The sequence below is a fragment of the Penicillium paradoxum genome (genome assembly GCF_028828445.1).
Source record: "Penicillium paradoxum strain IBT 22861 chromosome Unknown utg000004l_segment0_segment0, whole genome shotgun sequence".
In the NCBI taxonomy this organism is placed as follows: domain Eukaryota; kingdom Fungi; phylum Ascomycota; class Eurotiomycetes; order Eurotiales; family Aspergillaceae; genus Penicillium; species Penicillium paradoxum.
This window is the reverse complement of record NW_026643182.1, coordinates 418,415-437,870: the sequence shown is the minus strand read 5'-3', so window position 1 is coordinate 437,870 and position 19,456 is coordinate 418,415. Positions and strand designations below refer to the sequence as shown.

The window sequence follows — 19,456 nt, the reverse complement described above, 5'->3', positions numbered from 1 at the left end:
CAGGGTACATATGGTCCCTACATATCCAGGTGCTCGCTGGGAATCGCCAAATAACCATAAAATCCTTGCAGCTTTGCAGCTCTGCAGCTGTGACGATCCCTCGGTAGCGCCATTGGGTATTTGGCCCCATCCAGGGAGAACAAGGATCAGATCTCCTTGGGCCAACAATATCTACTTAGGCATTAGACACTTGTAGAAGACAACAAACAAAATAAACTAGAGTCATCAGTGACGCTGTCAGGCGGTAAATAGAATTGTTTAAGACGGGGGCGCCTACGTCAGTTGGTTCGGCAGCTTTTGTTTCACTCTTCCCCCTCTCCATCCCCTTCAATAAACAATCCACCCCTCCAGCCCTGCCACGGCTTTCCACTCCAGGTTGAAAGAAGACGAGTTTCCTGAGAAAGCTCCTTTCGTCCAGGTGCTGGGTGCTTCGCCTTTCAACTTCCTCCATGGTCCCGCATTCCGTTGTTTCTTATCTCCTAACGTTGCACGAATTTAATTGAATCACCCCATGTCGACAGCATCTAGCCGATCCCGAGGAGTCAACCGACGGATTAACAGCCTCCAGAATGATAATAAACACACGCGCAACTCCTCCGCATCGCGGCGACGGCCCCTGAACGCCAACGTGGCATACAGCCAGGCCCTTCGGATCGCCTACCTCGCCTACCTCCTTCACCCTCGCTCTCGTCGCATCCAAAATGCCCCCGTCGCGCCGGCGCGGCCGAAGCGATCTTCTACCTCAATCCATGATTTGATGAGCGATTTCTCCCTGGTCAGGGACTCCAAAAGCACGAGGATCCCCCATGGATTTGTTTCTGAGCTGGAAAGGCGGCTGACCGGTGTGTTAATGGGAAAGGAGAAGAGGAAAGAATACCAAGATCACCTAGTGGTGCGGTCATTTGCTGTGTTTTTGAACGTTTTGAAGGAAGACTCGTTTCGGAAACGCATGGAGAAAGACCGACGAGCTGAAGATCTCCTCCTTATCTTCTACTCGAATGCTGTCAAAGAGCTTAGCAAGGGCAAGGAGCTTGACGACGACAGCTGGAAGTTTATGGTAGACCGGCATGTTGCGCTTTTTGTCCGACTCCTTGCACTTACATTGAAAGATCACGAGTGGTCCAAGGATCGCCCCGAGTTGGCCAATCGATTGTCCGTGCTGGAAAACAAGCTACTCCTGCAAGATCAGGATCTTATGCAAACTAATGGCCCTGCATCTTCGACCGAGAGCGTTGGCACATTGAGTTATAATGTGAATGACATGCCTCTCGTGCAGCATGTGGCCAAAATCTTCGGGATTACTACATCCCAAGCGCAATCCGAGATTGATAAACACAAGTCCAAATGGACCGAAAAGGCTGCTCTGCAGGACTTGAAGACATATCAAGCCCACCTGAACCTGCAGACACACAAGACTTTGTCAAGGGATGATTTCGACTCTGACGAGGGTTATGACGCCTGGAAAAAGAGCGAAGGCCCTGATCTCTCACAGATGATGCTCGCAATTGTACAATGCAACCCCGAGCTGGCCAAAAGCAGCCTTGGGGCTCTTCCCCAGTTCAATTCGAGTCCCCATGAGAATCCTGAATTGGCAAGGACATCATCTGGTCGGACTGACAGAACATCTTATGTCATTGATCAGCCGGTTGATTTGAGTGGGCTTTCTCTAGAAGACTCTGACGAATCTGACACTTACACCTTCATACCGTCGGATCCTAGGGCTTTCTACAAGTTCATTTTGTCTCAGGCCTTGAGCTATGATCTACGAGATCGCGAGCTCGAAGCTACACAGGCTACATCCGACGTGCCTTCCGTCAAACTGCTTTCAAAGCAATCTACAGAATTGCTCAATGAGATATGTCTCCGTTGGCGAATTCCGACCTTTTCCCGGGTCGTGATGTTCCTTGAGGTCGCTCAGGATAAATTTGTTGACAATGAACTCGATATCGATACCCTTGACTCGGCATTCACCTATGCGAAAGAAATTCCTTCGGGTGAGCTGCGCAAACGCAGTAGCTTTGTGGCGTCTGCAATCTTTGATCGGCGACGATGGACCGTACATGATCTTCAAACGATGCAATCGCTACTATCCAAGCTTCATGAGGCGTTGCTCCGGGAGCTCTATGAGGCGATGATGGATTGTTTCGAGGCAAAGCCACGCCCACTGGGTCCAGTGATGTACATTCTTGAAACTCACATCCAGATGGATCCCAATTATATCGAGGATCCAGAGGACATCAATCGGTTCTCCACGTATGTGCAAGAAGGCCTTGCCCAAAAAGCAACGATGAAGTATCAAAGCCTCCTCAGTCAGTTGATCCCAATGGAACAGGAAGCTTGGGATCCGGATCATGTCATTCAGCTTGTAGATGCAATCTCAAAGCTGGCGTTAAAGATCCAGAAACGGTACCGTAATAATCCGGAGATCATGGGGTATGTTGTTGCTTTCCTTCTGTCTATTTGATGATTTTCTAACCTGGAAACAGTGTGAACCCATTCACCACGCTGTGCCACAACGTACTACCCATGTTTGCTGAAGATGCACATGAAATGGTCATGAGGATTATTGAGCAAGCGAAAGCAAGGGGTGAGGATATTTCCATTGAAGATGGGTTTGACCTGTATAAGAAACTTGCTACTGTCAGACGGTTATTCCATAATACCCATGAGGAGTAAGACCTCCTTGTACTATCCCGCTGGTCTTTCTGGGTTAACTAACCTGTCATAGTGCTCCATTCCCATTCCATGTGGAAAGTCTGCTTCAGGACTTTGTCTGGCGATGGCTTCGTCTCACTGACCAAAAGATCATGGATTGGGTCAACCAAGCTACCAAACAAGATGTATTCGCTGTTCGGGTCGATGGGGCTACAGATCTTGCGTCTGAAGATGACCGCCACAGTGTGTCAGTGATTGACATTTTCCGATCTTTCAATCAAGTCGTTGAAAACATGGTCAATCTGGAGTGGGACGACGATCTTCAATATGCGAAGTTCATGACGCATCTTTCAAACTCAATTGGAAAAGGTGTTGCAACTTACTGTGACTCCCTAGAGAAGATGTTTGCGCGAGAGATGGATCGTCTTACTCCCGAACAGGAGGCGGCATTGAACCAAACCACCCAGGAGAAATGGATGCAGTTTGCCAAAGACACCTGGACGAACAAAGATAAAATTGAACCCTTCCAGTTCTCGTCAGAGGTGTGTTGTGATCCCTTGTGAGGTTGATGAGTATTGGGGGGCTAACATTTTGCATAGTCTCTGGTGAAACTGAACAACATCGAGTATGCACTTGCCCAGCTTGACAAACTCGAAAACGATATTAATGTGGACGGCTGCGCCGAGGTCATTGCACGAAATACACCACCACAGCTCAAAAAGGTCCGCAAGTCCACGACTTATGTCTTTACGATCAAGGTAGTGGAGGCAGAAGACTTGAAAGCCTGTGACATCGGCGGTGGCAGTGATCCATATGTCGTCTTGACAGACGAGTATCAGAAACGGATTGCGAAAACCCGCACAATCTACAATAATCTCAATCCCCGATGGGAGGATGCAGTGGATCTCACCACGCAAGGCCCTTTAAACATCATCGCCACCATCTGGGACTGGGATGCAGTGGGCGATCACGACTATGTCGGTCGCACATCGATCAAGCTGGATCCAGTGCACTTCAGCGACTTCTTGCCAAGGGAGTATTGGCTCGACCTAGATACTCAGGGTCGGCTTTTACTCCGAGTCAGCATGGAAGGCGAGCGAGATGATATTCAGTTCTACTTTGGCAAGGCTTTCCGTACACTCAAACGAACCGAAAGGGACATGACTCGTAAGATTACAGAGAAGCTTTCGGCATACATTAGCCACTGTCTCTCCCGTCGAACGCTGAAGTCTCTTCTTTCTCGTGGACTGAGTATATCTAGCGTCTCGAGCTTCTTGAACCGTAACCGGGCGCAGCCAACTCCTTCCGGTCCTACTCCAGCGGACGTTGAAAACGCATTGACTCCGCTGTTCAACTACTTCAATGACAACTTCGCCATCATGAACAAAACCCTTACACCTGAAGCCATGAAGATGGTGATGGCTCGCCTATGGAAAGAAGTGCTTGCCACCATCGAGAGTCTTCTCGTACCCCCTCTATCGGACAAGCCATCCCACCAGAAGCCCTTGACCATCCAGGAAGTTGACATCGTATCACGCTGGCTCGTGTTACTATTGAACTTCTTCCATGCGGTTGACGAAGAAACCGGGGAAGCCAACGGCGTCCCAATCGATATCCTGAAATCGCCCAAATACCATGAGATCCAGTCCCTGAATTTCTTCTACTTCGAACCGACGGAAAATCTCATCCGCACCTCTGAGCGCATGGCCTCGGCGACTGTGAATCGCCAGCAGGCGAGCCGCAATCGCACTTCTGCGCCTGCCCACCTCGGCGCGACGGGCCCCGGTCACGGTGGCTTGGGTCTCCCTGCTGCCCGTCGTGCGAAGAGCATCATGCTCTCCCGAAACTTGGGCACTATGAGGAAGGCCAAGGAGGAGAAGCGACGAGAGGCGCAGGCTGATCCTAACGACGATATGATTCTACGCATTCTCCGCATGCGCCCCGAAGCTGCCGGCTATCTGCGTGACCGAAGCCGTCAGAAGGAAAGGCTTGCTGCGGCTGCAGCTGCCGATGCTATCGTGAAGCAGAGTCTGATGGCCGGGGCTGGAAGCCGCATGAGCGGTATCATCCCCCGCGCCCGGTAAGATCTAGGGGATCCATATGCATCTATCTCCGCTTTTCTATATGTTTTGCCTTTTATTTCCCCTATATATCCAAGCTAGGAATTTGTTTTCTGCATTCTCGTCTTTGAACGGCCAAAGAGGGGGTTCCCGGACAGGATCTAGTTCTTTACGTGGAGTGCTGGGTCTACTATCTCGACATTGACTTCCAGGGTTGTCTATAGCGTTGGATCGGTGTTTTCACATCTGGTTTACTGAAACCTAGGAGTCAAAGGTTGTGAAGACCTTTCTCCTAGATGTATGTAGTGGGAAAGAGGAAACTCAACCCCTCGAGCTTTGAACGCTGAAATGCCCCAGTAGCTCTCTAATATGTGGGATATGTACAGCAATCTTCTCAGATTTAACCGAATTTAATCATCTCTTGATTATGTGCAATGTCAACGTCTCTAGACAATTGAAACCCCTCACAATGACGGTGTACAGGGGCCCATGCTCCCCTCTAACATAGTATCTCTGCGTCGTCAATCTTCTGTCTGGTTTGATTCTTCCTCTTTTCGTTCTGTCATCGCTTTTTCCCAGTCTTGCCTTCTTCGCTCCCATCCAAGCGCTAGCTTTACTAAAATCGTCTTCGTCAATACTATCTCATCGCCGCCAAACTGCTCGAGGGGATAGGGACGCTCAATCTGTTATCCAGTAACGAACCTTTAATAGATACTAACAATGATGAGGCACTTCTCGGGTTTTTCACGCGCTGGTTACTGATACAAACGAAGAGTGGCATGACAAGGACTACGTTCTATTTCATTTAGCCAAACCATCTTCTCGGGAGAGGGACAATGCCCCGAATCCTGCCCTCGTTGCTATACGCCTTCGCCAAGTAGTATGATATTGAATGCCCCATGGACCCGTGTACCTATGGTCATCATGGGTAACAGGAATGAATCAACGGTGACTTCCAAAGGTTCTTGCTTCCGGGACCTGAATCGTCAAGGTTTTCTGAATGGTAGCTGCCTTTGGAGAAACAAGGCCCTTGAAAAGAGTCTTGTTCTTTTGCTCTTCACTACGTCTCTTCTGCCATCAAATTGTTCATTTTCCACATCCTGCAACTTGCAACTTCCAACTTGCCTTGATCTCAACATGTCGACCCGCAAGAAAGTCACTGCTGAGGTATCCTCTGAGCCCATGCCCTCAGACAGCAGATCTTTGCTTAACAAAATTCTGGTCGCTACCCGAGACTTCATCAACCGGAAGATAGACGAAGAACAGCTTGAGAGGGCGGCCGATGACGTCGAGAAATCTCTTGATCGAGAAATCCCCTCCCTCGCGATTTCTTCCCTTTGTGTGAATGATGTTGAGAAAATCCTGAACTTGAAGTGGACTCGCAAGGACCCTGAGCTGGCTAGTGTTCCTCCTCTTCAGTCGCCCCCCGCGCTGGGTAAACAAGCCGAAAACATGATCTAAAGGAAGTATCTAGCTAACCTATTGCTATAGTGCAACATATCACTAGGGTCAATCGCGCACTCGATCGAAGGCCTACAAGTGAGGCAAACGTCCGTTGGATTCTCAACGCCCTCCTCCAAGAGGCATTCGATATCGCTACGACTATCCACCCCCACGCCGCCCAGCCCCTTAACATTCAGGCAGAGAAGGGTTGGAAGTATGGTCCGGTGAAGTGGCATCGTAAGAAGTACTACTTGTCCGGGCGACCAGGTTATGGAGTTTGGTACGGCGAAGACGAAGACTTTTCATTGAATGTGGTGGTCATCGAAGCCAAGAGGGAGGAAGGGGGAAGAGCACAGGCATTAGGGTATATGGGTAAGCATTTACTAAGACCTCCCACTGTATGATATATCCTAAAGCTAACTTATTTAATAGGCTGTGTACATCGCCAGCGGAAGGAGCTGAAGAAAAAGGACTGCACCATCTACGGCATAGCGTCGGATGGGTATGCATTCACCTTTCTAAAGATCGATAACGACTCTAAGGTGAGCTTGTTCGGCCATTTAACCCAAGTGACTGGTTTTAATCTCTACTAGTGGTGTGACTATTCAATGTACACCCGAGACGGAAACTACGACCAGATCCTTGGATTACTGGTCCATATTTTCACCAAGGCCGCAGCGATGTCTCTCGCCCACTCCAAGCAGCCATCCCGAAAGCAAGAAGGCGCAGGCGATTCCGCAATGACTAGGCTTTCGATACAGGAATATGTGAAGATGACGGGCTAGATCTCGAACCATCCACAAGCTCCGCCCCGCGTGTAGGGGCTGTCCCTTGTCGGTCCAGTCCCCTGTGCTCGCCGTGTCCCCTGTGCTAGTCGTTCGTCCTGAGTTGATTGCCCTTCGTTGCTTGAGCAGTCTCCATTTTTATGTAAAGCTTCTCAGCTGAAATGAAAATGAGAGATTCAGAGTTCAGATCTGAATGAGAAGAGTCAATTGTATTCTTGATGCGGAATCAAAGCTCATAGAATATCAGTAAGAGTGTCAGAGGTCAAGTGACCTACTTGTTTGCTCCCACCATATCTAGTCCTCTCCTATCAGAGAGTTTCTCTTCTCTCCACGCCTCCTACGGATCTTATTGGATCTTGGGTTGGCAAATAGACCTAAATTTTGACCAACTAATACTAGTAAAGAGAAATGGGCAAAAATAAGAAGAGCAAGGAGTGGAAGATGTCCACGGGTAGCAAAGCAGGAAAGGAGAATAAGAAGAATATCGAGACGAGAAGAAAGAACGACTAGAGGAATAAGACGCAAGAAAGAAGGCCAGAGCACGAATGGACGAAATCATTTAACATCCATCTTAGGGTTGTTGTCGAAGGTCAGGTCGGACTCCCCAGATCCTTGTTGTGTCCAGTGAGACGTAGCCAGAGTGAGACTAGGGATCTTCTGGATATCTGGTAGACTCAATAAGGTTACTGCGAGGGGTTCAGGCTTCTAAGGAGCCTCTAGGATTTTTTTCTATATCTTGGGTGTTAATCTTGTGTTCAAGAAAGCGGCGAATGACACGCTGGAGACCGGAAACAATGGGCATAGCGTAGATGTAGGGGATTAAATGGCCGAAGGCTGTTTTTGAAAAGAAGAAAAAGAAGGCTGCGGATGGTTGAAAAAAGTGAGAAAACGAGATAAATAGCTGTAGAAAGGCGCCTCTATGGTCGTATGTATCTCTTACTGTGTTAGCCAGATCTATATCATGGGTACAGAGAAGAAGTCACAGCTACCTACGATATACTCCGAGGGCTATAGTCGACCGCCTACCTTATTAAAAACATACTGATCTTGGCAATTCTCAACATAACTGACTGGCTGCCCTTTGAGAGCAAATGTGAGAAGGCAAAAAAACACAAGCAAAAACATACAACAGTGAGGATTCGCTGGTGGTCACCCACCCAACTACTAACTCACCGGCATGTGGCTTATATGCAGTCAATAGTTCGGTGGGTGTCGCTCGGGTGAGTTTAGGGTGAGCGCCGCTTTAGCGTCGCGCGACCGGGGGTGATAAGGGTGAGTGTGCTATAGATGGGGTGAGAATCAGGGTGAGAATCACCTAGAGTCGCGCGACTTGTACACTGACCCCCTTGGCTGATCAGGGTAGATTGTTATTGGGCTATATCTCTCCACCTGAAATACCCGAAATCTTGGCATCTATATATTACCCATACTACCCTTGCTGGATCACGGGTTCTGGGTCACAGGACTATGCGGGATCCAGCCTGTGAGGCACTCTCTAGCAGAGGGTCGTAACAGTTTACCGGTTACGTTAGCTAACGAATAATAACTATGCGATCCTACGGTAATCTCACCAATTATTTATGATCTAAAGTACCCAATTCTGGAACAAGCGTACATACGCTTGTGTAAGGCCTTGGAGCACTTCATAAAGCAGTAGATTAATTCTGATACTAGCAAAACAGACGGGCGAAGGAATAAGAAGAGGATAGCAAGCAAAGAAGGGAGCTATCTAGTCTGCTCCGGATCAGCTGACCACTACCCGTATCCCCAACAGTAGGTACGTTGACCGAGTTTAGCAAATAATCAAAGAGTAAAGCATTTTGAAGCAATTCCAGCGGTTTCCAAACATTATTCACCATCGAAGTATTCATCTGAAGAGCTCTCACCTCCAGAAAAGTCTTGCCAGATATACTCATCATCGATTGAGTCGAACTCAAGGGGCTTATCCGAGTCATTTGCAGCCTCTTTCAGCCTCTGATAATGTATTCTCCTGTCCAACTTTCGTCTAAGAGAAGACCCAGCCGGGATGAGTGACTCGGCAGATTGTTGAGCTCGATCGAATTGCGTGGATGGCTCTTGCGGTTGTGTCGATGGCACAATCATGGCCTCCTTCAATACATAAACCAATAAACTGAAGGTTTTTTCTAGATCCGCCTGAGAATCGAGTGTTGAGGTGACAAACTAGATTGCATTAGAACAAGCACCTTCAATCAAGAGACACTTATTGAATAAGCATACCGAGGAGTCATCATTTAGTCTAACAAAGTGAAAGACTCGCGAGTCTGTTGCAACCCCATATAACGGACAATTTTCCTTGTTTGCATTTTTGCGATGGTAATAAATGAAAGCTTCGACTAAGTTAGCTTAAAAGCAGTCTAGTATGATAAGTGATATAGCATACTCACCTAAATATCCTAGTACTTCTGGAATTCCCTTTTCGGACGCCCTAAACCTCTGATTTTGGGCCACGATAATATTCGAAGCGGCTTCGTCTTCGTCTCCGTACCATAGGGCATAAGATGGGTATCCTGATAACTTAACGGCCTCGCCCTTGTATTTAACGGGCCCGAATGACCATCTAGGCTCATGCGTGATCTCTAGCAGTCTTCCATCTTCAGAACGTGATTCCACTGCTATATTGAACGCCAATAGAATGAAGTAATTCATCCTCCAGCGTATATTCGCTTCTACGCTTGTTTCATTCCTCAAAGCACCGTCAGTCATAGCGAGACTTTTGACTAGATAAAGTCAGCGAGGTTCCTGTCCGATTTCCCTTGCTTACCCAATATCTCCGGCACGGGAACAATAGGGAAAGAATTCAAACCCTGATCGTTCTTGGCAGGCGAGAGGGACAGTATATGCTCGACTTCAAAGGAATTCAACGACGACAGACGAATGGAAGGGACTTCCTCATCACCATCGTACTCGCGCATCAGTTGATAATATTGGCGAAATGAACACTTGCCCTGGGCCTTGCAGAGTTCATTTATGGCGTAGCTCAGCTCCATTGCTGTTGAAGGAACTTTTTAGAAGTTTCCAATACCACTCTCAAGATACTTTGAGTTGACTAAAAATGAATGGCTCAAAGAAGCTAATAAAGAGGCGGCGCTGAACCAGCGGAGCCCTGACCTCGTGACCTGGGCAGTTGAGACTTATGTCAGAACCTAATGTCACCTGCCCAGGCGGATTTGCCTGTTGACATCAGCCCAATACATCATTCAGATATAGGGTTGAAAAAAAAGCCTACTGCTAGAATTTCTTATGCCACTTGAGTGGATCCAGATAGTCTTTTGCGCCACATCCGTATTGCCAATTGCAGGATCAGCCTTGATCTCTGCCGCATCCCAACTGACGTGTGGAAACCTTCCCTTTTTGGTGAGCGGCCACGGATAAACCTTCCGAGCGACTAAATTTGGCCAGCGGACACCGCTGAGGACCGTGCGCAGAATTTCGTCTGAGCCTCATATCCCCCTCTTTCTTTTTTTCTTAGCAGACTCACAGAATTGGATCCGTTGTCAAAATCTTCTTTTCCATCGTAATTTCACCAAATCTTTGTTGCCCCAATAACTAAGGATAGAAAACGGGCTGTTTGGCCGAGTTCTTCGAGTGCTGCAGCCTACCGCGGAGCGAAGCGCCGGGTGGATCAGTAGTGAAGGGTGATTTTGACCAATCGCAGATTTGTTCGTCGATCCTTTTGTGGAACCTGGATTCGGCCCGCTCACCTTCCAGTAGACCATCAATCAATATGGAAGATGCCAAAGAGGTCGTTCCCAAGCATTGCTGGAATGGCTATGAACGATTGAAACGCGCTGTGCGAAAATTCCTCGGGAATAAGATTGACCGCCGTCAGCTGCAAGAAGCGACGGATCAGGTTGACGCCTCGGAAACCAAGTTTCCGACGGTTGCTATCACCACCTTGAGTGTGGAGGACGTTCAACGATCCCTCCAGCTTGAACTAGATGTTGAGGACGCCGAGATGCAAGGCGTGCAGCCGCTCCCCCTTCCTCCCCTCCTCGGTATACAGCCCAAGACATGGATTAGAAGGGAAATGTAGCTAATTGAATACAGTGAGTACCCTTGGCCTAATCAAAGAGGCCATTGGTAACTCGAGAATCAACGAGGCCAGCGCACGCTGGGTTGTTGATGCCGTTATCAATCATGCGTATAAGGCGGCAACCACTGACATCAAAAATGCACAGCCTTTAAGTGTTCAGTGTGAACCGACCTACCAATTCGGCCCAGTGTGGCTGAACCGCAAGAAGGTCATCTTGAGTGGCCGACCAGACTACAGTGTCCGGTACGGAGTGAGTGAGGCTTTGTGCCTCAATGTTTTAATTGTTGAGGCAAAGGGGTCGCCCAAGGCGACAAACCCGATTGCCCAACTGCTCGGGTACATGGGTCCGTATCTCAATATGTACATTGGTTCCTTTTTTTTCAAAAACAGCTAATTAGTATAGGCTGTATTCACCGAGCCCGCAAGTCACAGGGCAAGCGCAACTGTGGGGTGTATGGAATGGCCTCCACCGGCGATACTTGGACTTTCCTGAAAATCAGCAACGACTCCAAGGTAAGTTCAAGCCATATCAGCCAAGACCTGCACTCATATATGTGTTAGTGGGTAGAATACCCGGTGACGGGCCGTCAAGGCCATCTGGAGAAGCCATTTGGCTTGCTGGTATGGATGTTGAAGAGGGCTGCTGCTCTCTCCCCTTCCCATTCCAAAGAGACCTCCGCTGAAACGGATGATGAGACGGGCCCGTGCCTAATGGATCTTGAATCAGCTGAGTGAGAAAGGGGCAGTGTATCCCCAGTGTAAACCCCCCCCCCCCCCCCCCCCCCCGGTCGAACTTAGCTCGTATGTACTGACAAAAAGGGTAAAAATATTACTTATGCCCTTTTTCTCTGGGGTTTCTTCGGTCCAAAGGCCCCATCTTAGGCATCAATAATTCCTCAAGCACCTGGTCGCTATTCACTATATCTTCCGACCAATAAATATATCCATTCTTTTGGATATGCGGATCATGTTCCCCGCGATATTCTCTACCCCCGACAAGAAATAATCCGAAAGAAATCCCAATTGGAAGCCATACCAAACTTGGAAAACAGTACAGAACCCACTGTAGCGCGTTGGACCCTTGTCGAATTGATGCTTCTGACCAACGGGTGTTCTTGTACGGAGTAAATGTGGGCTTTATATGTACATACCCCGTACGGAGTATAGACACCAACATCGGCTCTACCCGTCGACAACTCTGGAACTGGGGGTCTCAACGTGGCCATTGGAGTGCTTTATTGGCTGTTCTCTAATGCAGACCCCACACAGATTGAGTGTCAAGATTCAATATCACTGTACGGAGTCTGGTCAGGTCATAGTCTGTAGAAAATCTGTAATTTTGTCTTAGTCTTGTCTAAATCTTCAGCCTGAGGTGTCAGAGCTATCCCGCTTTACCTTGCGGTCTTCTATAGCTCGAATTCGAATCCATTTAGTACCAAAATGGACTGAAAATATTGACTTCAAAGTGCTGGAAGGGCAGAGCTGGAAATATCGGAGAATTGGAAGGGTCAATTGCTGGGCACAGAGGAGATCTATGTATCTATCTGCAGTAACTGCCTACCTTGGTATGTTCAATATCAAGTATAACAATGGACACAACAGGGAGCTTATGTGTTCTTCCCGCGAAGCCAAAGATATTGGGAAATCAAGTCTCGCATCGTATGCTCAAATGACATGAACTGCCACCCGAAGGCTTCCTCCGTTTCCTTGACATCCAGTCTCCACTTCACACTCGTCAAGGACCCCTCCAATGGCAAAAGCCCATGCGCCACTTCTCCCGGGAAATGCTTGTTACAGATGTCCCGAACATCTCTATTCCAGAAAACTCCATCAGGTGTGTCCGAAGATAGAATGAATTCAGAATTTCCGGCAACACGCTTTGCATCAATTGCGTCGACATGTGCTCGAGCAACGTCGGCAACATGCACAGGCGTTCCGACGTAGGGGAAATGAGGAGTTGTGTTTAGAGGTGAGGGCACACGCAAGCACCGATGCACGGGCACCCTGAAGAAGGCTATCTTCAGTTGCAGACGAGTCAAAGTCAAGTCGGCGATCTGGACCAATCACTACCGATGGCAAAAGGTTGACGAAGTCAAACTGAGGGTTCTTGTCGTGGACGAAGGCCTTGGTCGCATTCCGAGCAAGGGCTTTCGAGGCCCAGTATGCCTGCGAGGCCCAGTATGCCTGCATTGCCCCCAGGAATGGGCCCTCGACGCTATTGTTCACGTCGTTGACTATTTATGGAGCGTGAGTAATTGTATTACGGGCTGGAATTCTACGATGCTTTACCATTGTACAATCTCTCGCTCTCTGGAGCCATGTTCCATTCAAATGGGATTAGTGTCACACCTGAAACTTGGTCAGTTTGGCACATTCAAGATCTAAGATCTACTCACAGGAAGATGTTAGAATAACACGCCGAACTGATGATGTGCGAGAAGCTGCTTCCAGAGCAGTGGTGACTATGGATACTGCTGGCTTGATGATATCTACATTATCGTCGTCGGTCTGTAGGAACATCTCGTTAGCGCCACTAGGAGAGTAGTTCGGAACAGAGCGCCTACCTCAAGAGCCAGCGGCGATGCGAGATGGATTATGACATTAATACTTAGTCGCCCGTAAAGAAGTAGCTCGCCTTTGAACAATTTAATGCCATCCATTTTATTACACATAGCAACAGTCAGAGTCTCAGAGAGTTTTCTTACGAAGCATCCTCGGCGCCTCTAATGAAACAACAGGCAAGTCGATACACCTACTTTCAATTAAATTCCAATACTCAGTACTCAGTCAACATACGATCCTATTCGAATTTCCACAAATCAATATTGAGGAAGCCCTCATGTTCCACAGTTCAAGTCCGATCATAACGTGCGGTGAGACCAATCATGTTTCGCTGGCCGAGCCTTCGGAACCTTTCCCAGCTTCCAGAATTGACGGATGTTATAGCTTACTTTCCCGCTCAATTGAATACATACGACCATAGGGTGTGGAAAACAGGGCTTCCCGTCCGCTCAGCCGTACTTAAGCCACACGCCGGTGAGTTAGTAGTTGGGTGGGTGACCACCAGCGAATCCTCACTGTTGTATGTTTTTGTTTTTTGCTTTTTTTTTGCTACTCTTTTTGATAGGGAGAGTCGATATGTTGAGAATCAGCTGAGAATGAGCTGAGTGAATACCAAGAGCTATAAGTTATAGAAGCAGGCTAGCAACCGTACCCTAAGATATAGTTAAAAAGGTTAGGGTTATAACGTGATTTGCGGGCAGAGCTCACCCTAACCTTCTGGTTTGCACCCTCCAATGTCTTATATACACTCATAATATAGTCCTGTCGAGCGTGATAGCAAGTACATACGACCATAGGGTGTGGAAAATAGGGCTTCCCGTCCGCTCAGCCGTACTCAAGCCACACGCCGGTGAGTTAGTAGTTGGGTGGGTGACCACCAGCGAATCCTCACTGTTGTATGTTTTTGTCTTTGCTTTTTTGTCCTATTCTTTGCTGTGGAAGAGTAGACCTGTCTCTGCAGCCGTTATTTTTGATGATACCACCTATACCTAGCTACTTCTACGCGTTCATTTCTTCAATTTATTTACCATCTCCAATCTTCTCCATTCCAGCTCTTTCCATAGTTGACCGTTGTCGAGTATACTATTATTCACTGCCTTCAATCGTCTTCTTCCCTTTTTCGATCTTCCACTGAATCGCTTGCATCTCGTCTCATTGCGCGTGAGCCCCGACTCTTATGATTCCCAATTTAGGATAAGTTGTAGTCGCCCATGTATGTTCTCCGGGATTGGACATGGAAATAATCATGATCGAACAAGATATACCCCGAGCATTTCTGCAGAAAACATCATTCGACTGGATTTATTCTCAACCTTACTCTTAGTTGCCTTCTGTAACGTCTTGATTTAACCAAAAAGGTAGATTTACGATCATGTCTTCATTGACTATATGGAGATATGAGATTGAACTAATAAAGTGGTCCTTAATCTCCAATCTACTCGAGAGCAATGCACTCAATCTCAACAGGCACACCCTTGGGCAGCTGGTGAACAGCCACACAGCTGCGGGCAGGCTTGTGGACGAAGAACTTCTCGTAGGTGGCGTTCATCTCGGCGAAGTTGGCCATATCAGTCAGGAAGACCTAGACAGAAATCAAGATCAGCAAGATAATCCCCTTTACCGCTTACTTGGGTGGATTCCTGGATTCCTTTCACTATAATGAAAGCAGGGGAAACGACATACATTGACCTTGACGATCTTGTCGACGCTGGAGCCAGCGGCAGTCAGGATAGCCTTGATGTTGTCGCAGCAGGCCTGGGTCTGGACGCCGATGTTACCCTCGATCAGGTTCGCGGAGGAATCAGCGGGGATCTGGCCGGAGACGAAGATCTGGCCGTTGGCGCGGATGGCCTGGGACTATAGATTTGTTAGAGGGTTGTCGATCTGGATATAACCCATGGAGTGAGTAGATCGGGAGTGGATGGTGTGGGGGATGGAGGGGTAAGGTGCAGATGAAGGGGAAAACGACGTACGTAAGGGCCGGCAGCTAGAAGATATTCCAGTTAGCGACTGTTCTGTGTTGATACCATTTCTGACGCAAGAATTGGGGGGGTCGTCTCTGTCTAAGAGGCAGGGTATAGCTGCTTAAAGAGGGACTTGACTCACGAGGGCAGGCATCCTTGGCGGAGATAGCGGACATGTGGGCAGACATGATGGGAGAGAGGAATTGAGGTCTAAGTGGGATGGAAGGACGAAGAGTTCGAGATATAGATAGAAGACGGGGGGTAGTTCGCAGCATCTGGAGGAAGAAGAGGTGTTATATACGAAGGTCGCGATGATAAAGCTGCCCCGCTCTGCGAGTTTTCCCTCGGAGAGCGTCGATGCTCCCCGATGAAGTCATATCTTAACTGCTCACTACTGCGATCTAGAAAATACAATTGCTATTGCCATTATGGTGGATTATAAATTGATTTCATATTAAAGCATAATTCAATTGGGGTAATAGAGTGATAGCGCTAAAGATTGTCTCGTCTCGTCGTGATGCGTTAAACGTCCTGCGCCTTCCATGGACATACTGTACAGAAGATTCTTCGGGGTCATGATTTGCCCAAGTTAGTGAGCTGCTGCAATAAACGAGCTGTCTCCTCGGCGGAGTACCCGAAAAAGACGGGACCACTGAAGGTTACGTGAGAGGCATTCGAGAGTGCGGAGGGAATGCCAGGTTTCTCAGCCGGGTCTTCGCTGACAGGAGCAGCCAAAGGGTTCAGAGCAATAAGGGGAGAGGCTGTCTGATCCATAACAGCCTGGTCCTTGGGCCAATTTTTAGGCCAATCACCACTCCAGGGGGCCTCGTTTCCGGGCTTTGAAACTTCAGCCTTTGATTTATTGTGGTCAAATGGACAACCTGGTTTCTCTGGTGTCGCAACCTTTTTGTCCGCAGGTGGTTCAGCAACCCGAGGTGGCTCGGTTTCGGCTTCCCGCTTTAGTTTCTTGTGGTCGAACGGACAGCGGCCGGCGGGCTTATCGGTAGAGACGTTGGCATCGGTGGGCTTGTCGGTTTGAGGCTCGGGGGACGTGGGGATAGATTCCGCATCAGAAAACGGCGCTGAGGTGGGAGGTAAATGGGTGACAGGCACCGAGATGCCCCAAGGTCTACTTGGTGATTCACCCACCCGGACTTCACGGAGGGGACGGTCAAAGTGACTCTGTCGGTTATCATCTTCGTTCTTGTCATCCTCGCTCTGGCCACCGGGTGTATTGGGGTCCACGTTCTCAGCCCATTTCTCAACACGTTCGGTTGATGCAGAGGTGGAAGAGCGGCGTTCACCGTTGGCCTGGCAGTCTGGTAGGAAGGCTTGGTGCTTAACACCCAAACCGGCGATCATGCTGGTGAGACCGCCGTATTTGGCATCCAGATGTCGCATGTCCTGCGGATTTCGCTGATAGCGCTTGACGCAGATTGCATGACTTCGGGGGATCTCATGTTTGTGTCGTTCGACGTACTCGGCAATTTCTTCTGGGGAGTGTTGATCGAGGAATCGGATGGGGCATCGGGAGACGGGGCATGCACCTTTGGAGGATGGGGCTGACGTGGTGCGACTAGAGCGTCGTTCGTTCAACTCCGCCTTAATGGGATCCACGTGCTCATGGCCGCAGGCGGCTTCGATTTGAATCTTCGGCTCAGAGTTCTTCCCACTAGGGGCCTCGCTGCCATTCCCATTCTGCATCTTATTCGGTTTGGAGAAGGGGCAGTGTAGATCTCCCTGGGTGCCATTCGTTGTGAAGTCCTTCTCCAGCGCAATTGCTGGAGCCGGTGCTTGCGCGAGGATGCACGAGTTGGAGGATATTTGGGAGAGGCCATCTTGAGAACGGAGCAGAGACTTACAGCCTTTGACTCCATTCTTGATGGCCGAAAAAGTATTTTCGTCTACATTTTGGTGTGCAACGAGGGTCTTGATTACATCCATGGAATTCAGCGGTTGGTCCTCCACTCGGAGTTTGCTGTGTACGAGGCCTTGACGGTATTCTTCCTGCTGAGCGAGCAATTTGGATTGAACTTCCAGAGCACGAGGTCTATCTTGGGGAGGCAGAGTTTCTATCACTTCTGTGTACTGGAAGATAAAAAGTTAGCAACGATTCATCTCATTGAATGCATGAAAACATCAAAGGCAGTCAAGGTCTCAGTCAGATAATACATGTTAATCCGTCACCGCCACAAAAGAGTGACTACTGATCTAGAGCTAATCAAATTTTCTCATCATGCGAGACCTGGATGCAAAAGGGAAAGAGGGAAGAAAAAAGGGTGTATTTACCTCTTTGTAGACATCATCCATGTGCTGAAGCAGCTCACTTTGTCTGTGCGTCAGCCGGTACACGGTTAGTAGGAGGGCATCGAAGGCTGTGCCCACGGCCTGAAGCTGGTCATGATGCAGATCCGGCTGCATTCCGGCAATCGCGGCAGGTGACATGAGCAAATGTATTACAGGATATCAGAAAGCATTCATCTGAGATGGAAGTAGCCTGTGGAGGCTCAAACTTCAAAAGCATGCAAGATGAAAGAGCGAAAAACAGGCAACTTTATAGCGATGGGTCGACGCCGGAAAAACGTGAAGCGAGGTGGTCTGTGCTGGTCATGTGAGGGGCTATCCCATTTTAGGCTTTATTGGGCCAAGGCCGGCTGGGGGTAGCCTCCTGACCTTCACATAAAATGCTTAGATGCAGGTACATGCTTCTAGCATGTATGGACATATAGAGTATGGTAATCCTTGGAAAGTTCCTTCTAATGGGAGCTTGTAGTATCGGCACACGTAAATAGACGATGGTCAAACGTACAGTCAACCTGTCTGGGTGAAGATGAAGTGAAGGAACTTGTCTTTGTTTGGTGAGTGGTTCCCGGTTTCTTTCATGGCATGCATGCTGGTCTTTCATTTTGGGCTCTATTGCATCGTTGCTGTGTGCCCAATCCCCGCTGCAATGTCTTCGTTTGCACGCCAGTCGGGCGCAGGTTGGTGTGGATATATATCTGGGCCTGGCAACCATAGTGGCGAGCATACCCACCACACCTGCCCATTGCGTGTTGAAGATAAGAAACCTACACGTACAACAAAAGAAAGACATATTGGGCTCAAAGAAGGAGACCAAAGTAAACTAGACACCCGTGGGAACATCCCCCAATCACCTCCTAGTAGGTACGCCGAATGATTCCTTATGATATTTAACAGAAAACCTTCAAGATGGGAATACTCGATGATACCTACCAGAATCTTCAAATCCAAATAATTATGGAATCTATCCAATCGACTCGCAAATATAAATCCACCATAAGCCCACCCTTGAAGCAACTACTCTAGGTAACTACTCTGAACTACATGTGTCTGACTAGGTATTCAAGTCCTCTAAAATAAGATCTTGGTCTTGTAACCCTTTTGGGCAGCCGCTTACAACAGCCCGGCCGGGCTAGCTCAATCGGTAGAGCGTAAGACTCTTAATCTTAAGGCTGCGGGTTCGACCCCCGCGTTCGGCTATTCCTAAAAACAAACCTCAAGATTTCTTTTTTGCTTTCATTTTTGGATCGGTGTTGTATCTGCTTCATCTTCTCTCTTTTCTCATCTTTTTTTTATTCTGGAATTATGAAATAGGTGTCCCCCTATCCGATCACCAAATGGAACGGACAGCGGAGAATCAATGTTACACGCGAGGAACCACGGACTTCGTACACGGCCAATTGTCCCCACCTATCTGCACAACAGACCTACATGCACCATGCAGATGTTTGTTTCCAGTAAAGCCACGATGACGAGTTTCAGACCGTGTCATAGATTGAAATACGCCATTGGCCCGGGCTAGGTGTAATGCTGTACGATGTGTCAAGGCGGCAGGGCTATGCGTTACATACTGATCCGTGGAGATGGTCTGATCCAAACACATGCCATTTCAACCCATCTGCCTAGGCGGCC

The 19,456-nt window shown here is 48.4% G+C and overlaps 7 protein-coding genes across 7 annotated transcripts, besides 6 other annotated features; 3 read left to right on the top strand and 4 right to left on the bottom strand.

The window, feature by feature from the left end:
- Positions 1-511: 511 nt before the first annotated feature.
- On the top strand, positions 512-4,739 carry N7457_003939 (C2 domain protein; the record flags this gene model as incomplete). The annotated part of the gene is made up of 4 exons (XM_057174984.1): positions 512-2,433; positions 2,487-2,672; positions 2,729-3,197; positions 3,255-4,739. 4 exons carry the CDS (start codon positions 512-514, stop codon positions 4,737-4,739), a joined length of 4,062 nt encoding a protein of 1,353 aa, XP_057032031.1.
- A 1,113-nt stretch (positions 4,740-5,852) lies between these two features.
- N7457_003938 (uncharacterized protein) lies at positions 5,853-6,943 on the top strand (the record flags this gene model as incomplete). The annotated part of the gene is made up of 4 exons (XM_057174983.1): positions 5,853-6,150; positions 6,207-6,530; positions 6,591-6,700; positions 6,752-6,943. 4 exons carry the CDS (start codon positions 5,853-5,855, stop codon positions 6,941-6,943), a joined length of 924 nt encoding a protein of 307 aa, XP_057032030.1.
- A 1,848-nt stretch (positions 6,944-8,791) lies between these two features.
- Positions 8,792-9,951, bottom strand: N7457_003937 (uncharacterized protein; the record flags this gene model as incomplete). The annotated part of the gene is made up of 4 exons (XM_057174982.1): positions 8,792-9,124; positions 9,182-9,291; positions 9,349-9,681; positions 9,726-9,951. 4 exons carry the CDS (start codon positions 9,949-9,951, stop codon positions 8,792-8,794), a joined length of 1,002 nt encoding a protein of 333 aa, XP_057032029.1.
- A 737-nt stretch (positions 9,952-10,688) lies between these two features.
- On the top strand, positions 10,689-11,732 carry N7457_003936 (uncharacterized protein; the record flags this gene model as incomplete). Its single annotated transcript, XM_057174981.1, has 4 exons — positions 10,689-10,959; positions 11,012-11,341; positions 11,401-11,510; positions 11,559-11,732. The coding sequence occupies 4 exons, from the start codon at positions 10,689-10,691 to the stop codon at positions 11,730-11,732; spliced, it is 885 nt and encodes a 294-aa protein (XP_057032028.1).
- Positions 11,733-12,604: 872 nt separating this feature from the next.
- On the bottom strand, positions 12,605-13,657 carry N7457_003935 (uncharacterized protein; the record flags this gene model as incomplete). Its single annotated transcript, XM_057174980.1, has 5 exons — positions 12,605-13,015; positions 13,068-13,231; positions 13,287-13,346; positions 13,394-13,505; positions 13,562-13,657. 5 exons carry the CDS (start codon positions 13,655-13,657, stop codon positions 12,605-12,607), a joined length of 843 nt encoding a protein of 280 aa, XP_057032027.1.
- A 201-nt stretch (positions 13,658-13,858) lies between these two features.
- Positions 13,859-13,955: a sequence feature (Protein overlapping with rRNA (N7457_003934, KAJ5782160.1) was converted to a misc_feature.).
- Positions 13,956-13,972: 17 nt separating this feature from the next.
- Positions 13,973-14,074: a sequence feature (Protein overlapping with rRNA (N7457_003934, KAJ5782160.1) was converted to a misc_feature.).
- A 137-nt stretch (positions 14,075-14,211) lies between these two features.
- Positions 14,212-14,321: a sequence feature (Protein overlapping with rRNA (N7457_003934, KAJ5782160.1) was converted to a misc_feature.).
- A 23-nt stretch (positions 14,322-14,344) lies between these two features.
- Positions 14,345-14,450: a sequence feature (Protein overlapping with rRNA (N7457_003934, KAJ5782160.1) was converted to a misc_feature.).
- A 58-nt stretch (positions 14,451-14,508) lies between these two features.
- Positions 14,509-14,542: a sequence feature (Protein overlapping with rRNA (N7457_003934, KAJ5782160.1) was converted to a misc_feature.).
- Positions 14,543-14,587: 45 nt separating this feature from the next.
- Positions 14,588-14,621: a sequence feature (Protein overlapping with rRNA (N7457_003934, KAJ5782160.1) was converted to a misc_feature.).
- Positions 14,622-14,994: 373 nt separating this feature from the next.
- On the bottom strand, positions 14,995-15,711 carry N7457_003933 (uncharacterized protein; the record flags this gene model as incomplete). Its single annotated transcript, XM_057174978.1, has 4 exons — positions 14,995-15,141; positions 15,243-15,416; positions 15,533-15,546; positions 15,666-15,711. 4 exons carry the CDS (start codon positions 15,709-15,711, stop codon positions 14,995-14,997), a joined length of 381 nt encoding a protein of 126 aa, XP_057032025.1.
- A 385-nt stretch (positions 15,712-16,096) lies between these two features.
- Positions 16,097-17,968, bottom strand: N7457_003932 (uncharacterized protein; the record flags this gene model as incomplete). Its single annotated transcript, XM_057174977.1, has 2 exons — positions 16,097-17,611; positions 17,813-17,968. 2 exons carry the CDS (start codon positions 17,966-17,968, stop codon positions 16,097-16,099), a joined length of 1,671 nt encoding a protein of 556 aa, XP_057032024.1.
- Positions 17,969-19,456: the final 1,488 nt, after the last annotated feature.